The sequence below is a fragment of the Pocillopora damicornis genome, chromosome 2 (assembly GCF_964200805.1).
Source record: "Pocillopora damicornis chromosome 2, jaPocDami1.2, whole genome shotgun sequence".
Classification (NCBI taxonomy): domain Eukaryota; kingdom Metazoa; phylum Cnidaria; class Anthozoa; order Scleractinia; family Pocilloporidae; genus Pocillopora; species Pocillopora damicornis.
In genome coordinates this window covers 11454318-11462973 of record NC_142671.1, presented here as the reverse complement: position 1 = coordinate 11462973, position 8656 = coordinate 11454318, and the positions used below count along the sequence as shown (strand labels likewise).

Below are 8656 nucleotides of genomic sequence, written 5' to 3'. Positions count from 1 at the left end.
CAATTGAGTATATTCGAGGTTTGTTTAGAAATGCTTAGCGATTCCAAGAATTACGTTGGTTTTTTTTAGTGGTCAAGCTTGAACATACCGGTTTTAAGCTTGAGGGGGTCACGTCGGTTTCGTAGAATGTTATCTTCGAGACTGTGGCGTGACAGTAAGTGACAGCTTCGTCAGAACAGCTTCAAGTTAAGTAAATATGGAGGGAAACAATGCAGAAAACCTCAAATAAACCTATTGACAATATTTTGTCCACTAAAACAACAAATTACTTTTTAGAATCCCTTGACATTTTAAACAAACATTTGATATTCTTAAGAAGTTTGAAAGAAGCTTTCAGTTGAATTTCTGTGAAAATCTCTGACTGCTAAGCATTCAGTCTGTTTGAGACCGTGCCCGGTTGCCGGGCATTTAGTCACAGCGTAAAAAATGTAAATAGTGAAGCGCGAAAAGTGTTTCTCATAGTTAAATTGTCCGCGGCTCGACAGAGTTTAGAAGAAAATTCTCCTAAAGTAGATCGATTTTCAGATCACATCGTCATATAAAACTACAGGTACCCTATTGAATTGAGGGGTTAGGAGGCTCGTGACTACCTGTAGTCGAGACATGAGTAGTTTGTTTTGTGATAGGCCGGGTAAGACGCGCTATGCCTTCTGGGAACACCTTCTAATTTCCTTGTTAAGTACCATACTTTGCATAAATTTGGCGTGGTAGTACCTCATCGAGATATCACGGAAAGTTTAACTCCGGCACAAGTAAGAAGCCGTAAAAATGAATCGTTTGCTGTTCACTCTGACTGTTCTTGTGCTCATGACTGCACCTGGTAAGTACTGTACAACTTTACAACAGAGTGTATTGTAGAATTTTAAGTGGCTGATGTCTTTACTATGCCAGGATTTCTCTTCCTTAACCGCAAAATCATCGTTGCTAATGCGGAACATATGTTGTGCTAGTGGAAGAATGCATTATCCCTTCTTGAACTTGTGGAAGAAATATCTCGCTGAATATTGGTCAGATTTTCAGCTCTCTTTCTTTGCGCATGATTTCCTTATAAGGGATGGGCCTTGATTTAGGCTCCGATTGATTTTCTCTCGAAAGTTATTTAGTCCGACCGCTTTGTCAAGTATATCCTTCGCTGAGTATTTGTAATCACAAAAAGCAAGCCATGGCGGACAGGGCGACTGAACCTTAGTGAAAGAAGCGCTATACAAAACAGAGAAATAATAGTTTAGATCAGGCAGTTCTTGAAAGTTTGAGAGAAGCTTTTAGTGCTTATTTTTGACTGCTAGGTTTTAGTCAACGAAAGACCATGCCCTGCTGTCGGGCATGAAGCCAAGAAATGTTATTCTTGCGACGGCACCCGTAGAAAGGGCGATTCGGAGGACAACTACATGCATTAGAAACTGAGCTAGAATATAGGGACTTGTGAATTTGTGTTTCTGCAGTGTTGCTCGATGTCCATTGTGGAGATCCCAAATACTGCCGCGTGCGTTGTTTATGTTGGGAGGATCCCGTGATCGGCGAAACAAATCTATTTGCGTTGTTGAGGTATCTTGTTCGGTTTCACCCTTGCGCAACAACCGTTGAATTTTGTCGTCCTAGTCATAACTAAATTAAACACAACTTGGTGGCAGAGTTTGTTGATGTAAGGAGCTATGATGCGTTATTTTTTGCACCTTTTTTTCCGTGTTTCGATCCACAGTGTCTGATTCATAGAAAGTCAGACGGCAACATGGTGGGCAAATGTGGATCTCGGCGCATCGAAATTTAATTGTTGTCTAAACAGTAGCCTGAAAAGTCACTTATCTCCGAGAGCGTCAAAAGGAACACTGAAATCCAGAGGCGAGGGGGGTAGTTTGCTTTTATTCAAACCAAGTTCAGATTGTCATATTTCGCCTGTTAAGCAACAAGACTTACTTGCATATTTACGGAGGCTCACGGTAGCTTGTAATTGAAACATGAGTAGTGTGTTACGTAATAGGCGGGGCAAGCGGCGCAATGCCTTCTGGGAACACCTTCTAATATTACTATACTTTGCATAAATTTGGCGTGGCAGTACCTCATCGAGATATCACGGAAAGTTTAACTCCGGCACAAGTAAGAAGCCGTAAAAATGAATCGTTTGCTGTTCACTCTGGCTGTTCTTGTGCTCATAACTGCACCTGGTGAGTATTGTACAACTTTACAACAGAATGTATAGTAGAACTGTCCTTCAGTAAGGTTTGAAGTATTTGTGACAGTCATCGCTTGACAAAGCAGTTTATTGGAAAAACTGGAACAAATCAAATACAAAAAGCTGCGAAATTAACTTTTAAAATTTCAATTGGCTAATGTCTTTACTACGCCAGGGTTTTCTCTTGCTAAACCGCAAAATCATCGTTGTTGATGCGAAACTGTTGTGCTTGTGAAAGAATGTATTATCCTTTTTGAACTTGTGGAAGAAATATCTCGCTGAATATTGGTCAGATTTTCCAGTTCTTTTTCTTTGCGAATGATTTCCGTATAAGGGATGGGCCTTGATTTAGGCTCCAATTGATTTTCTCTCGAAAGTTATTTAGTCCGACCGCTTTGTCAAGCATATCCTTCGCTGAGTATTTGTAATCGCAAAAAGCAAGCAATGGTGGACAGGGCGACTGAACCTTAGTGAAAGAAGCGCTATACAAAACAGGGAAATAATGGTTTAGATTACGCAGTTCTTGAAAGTTTGAAAGAAGCTTTTAGTGCTTATTTTTGACTGCTAGGTTTTAGTCAACGAAAGACCATGCCCTGCTGTCGGGCATGAAGCCAAGAAATGTTATTCTTGCGACGGCGCACATAGAAAGAGCTATTTGGAGAACAACTACATACATTAGAAACTGGGCTAGATTATAGGGACTTGTAAATTTGTGTTTTTGTAGTGTTGCTCAATGTCTATCGTGGTAATCCCAAATACTGCTGTGTCCGTTGTTTATGTAGGGAGGATCCCTTGATCTGCGTGATAAATCTATTTGCTTTCTTGCGGTATCTTTTTCAGTTCAGCCTTGCGCCACAACCGTTAAATATTGTCGTCCTAGTTATAACTAAATTAAACACAACTTGGTGGCAGAGTTTGTTGATGTAAGGAGCTATGATGCGGTTTTTTGCACTTTTTTGCCGTGTTACGATATTTAGAGCTCCACGATGTCCCACTCATAGATATTCAGACAGCAACACTTTTTTTTTTTTTTAAGGGGATCGGCGGTAGGCCCTTGGAAACCTCAAACGGTAATCTAGCTTAACATCCGTCAGTCAGGCAAGGGAACAAATGTTTATTGAATTTCTATTGAGTAGAGGGAAAAAATATGCCCTTTGTCGAAGCAAAAATCCTTCATGACTGTTCATCAATTGGTCGGATAGGATTGCATGATGTACAGCTGAACCCCGGTAACTCGAATTGTCAAGGAAAGTTGAAATTACTCGGAGTTATCGGGGTTTCGAGTTATACTGGTTAAAATTACAGTAAATGGAAATCAGTTCTGCTCATTGAATTTTGAGGGGAAGAGGAAAATGTTGTTATTCTCAAGAATGAACTGTGCAAGATTGACAAGTAATGACAAACAACAGATCGATCCCAAATTAGGCGCCTCTATTTCCGTTCGATGGGAAGAACTGTCAAAACTGTTTGTCTACGGACAGACAAAACGTGTGACACCGACAAAGGTCAATTTGTCAATTTTTCGAGGTTTCGAGTCATAGGGGTTAAATTACACTAAATATAGGAGGCAAATCCAAGGGAAATCAGTTTTGCTTTGAGTTAGCGGGAATTCGAGTTTTCGAGGGTTCGCGTTATCGGGGTTAAACTGTATCATGTGCTTACTTTGGTTAGATAGTTAAGCGACTGATTTTCTTTTCTGGTGATGATTACAGCAGAGAGTTGACGGGTCAAGAGCTCAACTGAATGATTTTTTTGTCACCTTTTTTCATTTCTTTCTTTTTCTTTTGTTCCACACATTAGTTAAGCCCTACATTCTCAACAATCTAAACTTTGCTTTTATCTCAGTTAAATCGATTATGGACATTCTGAACATTTGTAAGATTAAAAAGAGGTTCACCTTTGCCAACAAACTAGGCAGAGAGACAAATTTCAGTTAGGGTTTTGTTCTTGGCTCTCCTGCCTGAGAACTGTATCGTGTTCTTTTCTGGTGACAGCAAAGAATAAACTTGTCAAAAGGTCAACTGACTGATTTGTATGTCTTCTTTGTCTTTACTTCTTTTCATTTCTTTTGTTTATTCCAAGTTATTGGAATGCAGTTTAGCTGTTGTGGCACTGTTCTGTTTTTTGGTATTTGTTCTGGTGTTTGTTCTCCGCCTTAAGCAAGAAGGAAAGTAAGGTGATATAAGTTAGGGATGTAATCGCATATGCACACGGGCTAACTAATGCTATCTTAAACCAATTACGAACATTCTGAACATTTTTCAATATTTCAAAGACGTTTACTTGAGCCATCGAACTAGGCAGAGCACAGGCGGCCCAAGCTCCAGCTGTGAGATGATCATCTTGCGCAATAACAATCATGGCGGAATTATAAGAGTTTGTATGGGAATATTTACGACCGCTCTAAGGAATAAAAAAATATGTCAAATTCTCAAAAAAAAATACCTCACCTTACTTCCACAGCGTATTGCTTGTTATCTGATCGCTTACTTTGATGAAAAGAGCCCATTTGAGCGAGTTGTTCATTTCGAGGTTTTCAAATGGGCTCTTTTCATCAAAGTAAGCGATCAGATAACAAGCAATACGCTGTGGAAGTAAGGTGAGGTATTTTTTATTGCGCAAGATGATCATCTCACAGCTGGAGCTTGGGCCGCCTGTGGTTGAAGGTCACGCCACGTGTAAATCTCGTTATCCACTATGACAGATTACGTAACTACTGTTACTGGCCAATCAAATAGCAGTATTTGCGAACGCAGGTGGAATTAAAGAAGTTTTGACGTTCCTTCCTGTCTCGAAGTTCTTTAATAGAATATTAAGAGTCATTTAAAACTGTTATCTTGCTTTCTGTCATCAGGTTGTGCGTTGAAATGCTATGTGTGTTCTGGCGATGAAGATAGCTGCAGCAAGAGCAAACTGGAAAGTGACAAAGGCACCTATTTGAAGGAATGCCCTTCCCTCTATGACAGGTGCGCCAGGAGTTGGTCCAAGAAAGATGACGTGAACGCTGTGGGAAACTCCTGCGCCACCAAAGAAATCTGTGACGCAGCTGAAAATCTTTGTGACAAGCTTAAAGATAATATCAAGGACTACCAGTGCGGGGTTGGTTGCTGTTCTAGCGATGGCTGTAACGCAGGCTCGCCTGTGACCTTCAGCTTCTTCCTGTTGATCGTCTCCTCTGTGCTGGGCTTGGCACTAATGAAGTAGACCGCAGACCAAGCAGAGATGCTGACGTGTTCTTAGCACCGCATGATCGTAGTTTTGTCTGGCACGATGGAAAGTCAGTATTACTCGCGCACGAAAATGTAGATTTGTAGATCTGAGTGTTGCATTTGTAAGCCTAATAGTTTTAATAAACGTTTTAAAATGATCGAAGACAGCAATGATACTTTGATGCCCAGTTTGCACGTCATTTGTATTGCCTCCTTAAAAATCATGAGTCACGGCATTGTCCCTGAGTTACACATGCGCTTACGATGGCGGCCTTTACTTTTGGCGTTTGCTTTTGTGTCTCCTCACTAACCACATGTTGATTAGATATGACATAATACAGCCATGATCTTATTATATTTGGCAACTCAAGGCTGTACTTGTGGTATTCAGATGTCACACGGTATTTTCTGTGAATTAATATCCTGTCAGCTTTCCGTCAGTCGCGATTTTTCTGTGAAACAATTTTGCGAGGTAAACAAGTTTGACAAAACTGCTGAAACTCTGTGTTTAGGTCTCATATTGTATTTAGTAACCGCCAAGGTCAAGGCCTTCTTTGAAAAAGACGTCTTCCAAATCTGTTTAAGACTTGCTTTTTAGTCGAAAAACTGATTAACTTTTGTTTCCGAAAATTTATTCCTTAGAAAACTGAAGTACATTTTGTTCAATACGTGATCCACAGCAGCAGAAAATTCCTTTTTTATCTCGCACATATAAACTGCTTGCCTGGGTGAGTTCAAGTCCAGAGACTGAAGGTTTCCCTCTTAAACGAGTCTTAAAGTGGGTTGGAAAATTGATTTATTAATCTTAAAAAGGATCTGGATCAGGATAACGAATTAAACGCCACACTCCCACGATAAAATTCTGATGAGGTCCATATGGAGATCACAAGCTTCTTGCATTGCTCGATCTCCCTTTTAGGCTTAACTTTGCTTATCGCATAAGCATTAGTCAGTCGCTAATCCATAGAAGAATCCCGTGCGTTCGTCTTAAAGGAGTGTATCAATGAGGTCAGTGATGGCTTTTACCAGCAAACGGTTAAAATTGTGGCCATTTTACCGGTATAGAAAAAACCAGGAAAGATTTATTACTCGACGTTTCGGGGTCATCGTGACTCCATTATCAAGAGACTAGTTTAAAAACATGCAAATAAGGAAAGGTACAAGAATAGCATAAATTAGAATGAACGGCTTAAACAAACACCTTTGCGCGGATGGAATCCGTTTGCACGTTCAGTGTTGGCTTACGCATGCGAATATACAGCATTTCATTAACAAGGCAATCAAATTTGCCGTTACATTTCGCGATGACGTTGAATTGCTCGATCAAGCGTTCAGGTATTTCACTATTGTGCTGGAGGTGGTAGTGTTTGTAGATAGAAGATGATTTCCTTTTGTGCCCTTCTACGCGATCGTGTAAGTGACCACGAGTATAGCCCACATACCCTGCATCACACAGGTTACATTTAAATTCATAAACGATACATTGTTGGTTAACAATAGGGGGCTTAATTTCGTGTTGCTTAAGCTGTTGATCGAGCTTAGGGCTAACGAACACTGGTTGGACAGTCACGCTTAACTTCGAGCTTAGACTGTTCAGTTGTTGTTTAACATGATTAGCTGACGATTGGTCCTTGAAGGGTAACACTAATCTCACAATCTCCGATGGTACGTCTGGTGATGGACAGGGCTCTGCAGATGAAATCCTTCTCTCAACGAACCGCTTGATTGTAGTTTCAACCAGTGGCTTTGGGTATTTCAAGTTATGAAAAACCCTTCTAAGGCGGTCACATTCCTCGGAGAAGAAAGACCAGTTAGAAGATAATCGATAAGCGCGATCCACCATGGTGTTAACTAGGCTGCGCTTGTGCTTAATGTCAACATGACTCTGGAAATGCAGAAGGAGACCCGTGTTGGTTCTTTTGATGTAGACCTTGCTCTCAATCTTTGGTGCACGGTTAAGCAGTTCAGTTCCTAGAAAGGGAAGGGATCCTTCCCGTTCGACTTCCATGGTAAACCGGAGGGAGGGATGGGTAGAGTTAAGGGTGTCTAGAAACTGGCCAGCGGTCACCCTATCAGGCATTACGGTCAGGGTGTCATCGACGTACCATCCCTGCTGATCAAGTGTTTGAAAAGAGATAATCAGCTACATCTGTTTCGGAAACTCGAACGCTATAGCAAAAAGCAAATCAACTGCGAGGGATCAATCAACTTTCTACGACTATGCCAGAGCTTCGAACTCACACCTACTTTTGCCAAGATCGACAAAGATAGGCGTGCTAAGTGGAAGAAATCATCTGCCTCCTTTACAAAGAACGTGATCGCGGAGGAGCTCAGAGTAAGAATACAGGAGAGTATGGTACTTCGAGAGGAAATCAATGGCATCTATGATGAAATCCGTCAGACCTGTTCACTATTCCGCTATATGTGCATCTTACGAACCATCACTATGCTTCGGAATAAACTCCAACTTGAAGTTACGAACACTCACACTCGAAAGATCTCAAGGCTTCTCTACAGAGAAACTGACGTCGACGAACACATCCTGAATATTTCCTCTTACGAACTATCGTTCTTCCAAAAATTGGTTCTCTGCCGTGGCCTGAAATTTGCGATCCCGCAAAGAGTGTCTCCAGTTGAGATCAAGGCAAGCTTCGAGAAAGCATACTGGAACCTTGAACGGCATCTACCAAACGAGAATTTACGCGAACTAGCAGCCGCAACCTTACGATCTGTTGCGCTAGAGTATATTAATAGGAGTAGCCCAAAACCTCCTAAAGCCCTCTTGCAAGCTATTGAAGATCTGAAAAAACGCAATGACATTGTTGTCACAAAACCGGATAAAGGGTCTGGTGTTGTTGTTATGGATAAATCAGAATATCTTCGCCGAAGATATTCTGACCGTAATGCCTGATAGGGTGACCGCTGGCCAGTTTCTAGACACCCTTAACTCTACCCATCCCTCCCTCCGGTTTACCATGGAAGTCGAACGGGAAGGATCCCTTCCCTTTCTAGGAACTGAACTGCTTAACCGTGCACCAAAGATTGAGAGCAAGGTCTACATCAAAAGAACCAACACGGGTCTCCTTCTGCATTTCCAGAGTCATGTTGACATTAAGCACAAGCGCAGCCTAGTTAACACCATGGTGGATCGCGCTTATCGATTATCTTCTAACTGGTCTTTCTTCTCCGAGGAATGTGACCGCCTTAGAAGGGTTTTTCATAACTTGAAATACCCAAAGCCACTGGTTGAAACTACAATCAAGCGGTTCGTTGAGAG

At 41.3% G+C, this 8656-nt stretch overlaps 4 protein-coding genes across 5 annotated transcripts in view; 3 read left to right on the top strand and 1 right to left on the bottom strand.

The window, feature by feature from the left end:
- Positions 1 to 704: 704 nt before the first annotated feature.
- LOC113668267 (uncharacterized) lies at positions 705 to 5542 on the top strand. Of its 2 annotated transcripts, none has more exons than XM_027184151.2 (2): positions 705 to 820; positions 5025 to 5542. In XM_027184151.2, the coding sequence occupies exons 1-2, from the start codon at positions 769 to 771 to the stop codon at positions 5372 to 5374; spliced, it is 402 nt and encodes a 133-aa protein (XP_027039952.2). In that variant the 5' UTR covers positions 705 to 768; the 3' UTR covers positions 5375 to 5542. The 2 variants fall into 2 exon arrangements, with proteins under 2 accessions (XP_027039952.2, XP_027039951.2); XM_027184150.2 differs by lacking the exon at positions 705 to 820 and adding an exon at positions 2063 to 2162.
- A 904-nt stretch (positions 5543 to 6446) lies between these two features.
- On the bottom strand, positions 6447 to 7475 carry LOC149049890 (uncharacterized). Its single transcript, XM_089195514.1, has one exon. The coding sequence runs from the start codon at positions 7457 to 7459 to the stop codon at positions 6569 to 6571; it is 891 nt and encodes a 296-aa protein (XP_089051640.1). The 5' UTR covers positions 7460 to 7475; the 3' UTR covers positions 6447 to 6568.
- Positions 7460 to 8278, top strand: LOC149049889 (uncharacterized; the record flags this gene model as incomplete). The annotated part of the gene is made up of 1 exon (XM_089191816.1): positions 7460 to 8278. A coding segment is annotated over one exon (819 nt), but the record flags the coding sequence as incomplete, so codon positions are not given.
- Position 8279: 1 nt separating this feature from the next.
- LOC149049888 (uncharacterized) overlaps positions 8280 to 8656 on the top strand; it is a 1028-nt gene continuing 651 nt past the window's right edge. Inside the window, exon 1 of the mRNA XM_089195512.1 lies at positions 8280 to 8656. This exon is cut by the window's right edge and continues 651 nt beyond it. Coding sequence (XP_089051638.1) covers positions 8283 to 8656 — 374 coding nt within the window. The 5' untranslated portion in view covers positions 8280 to 8282.

What these genes read in the sequence shown, in the direction of transcription:
- LOC113668267 (XM_027184151.2), top strand. Translation starts at nt 769, where the DNA reads ATGAATCGTTTGCTGTTCACTCTGACTGTTCTTGTGCTCATGACTGCA. An exon ending in TGTGCTCATGACTGCACCTG is followed by an intron (nt 821 to 5,024) that starts GTAAGTACTGTA and finishes TTCTGTCATCAG; the next exon opens with GTTGTGCGTTGAAATGCTAT.
- LOC149049890 (XM_089195514.1), bottom strand. Translation starts at nt 7,459, where the DNA reads ATGCCTGATAGGGTGACCGCTGGCCAGTTTCTAGACACCCTTAACTCT.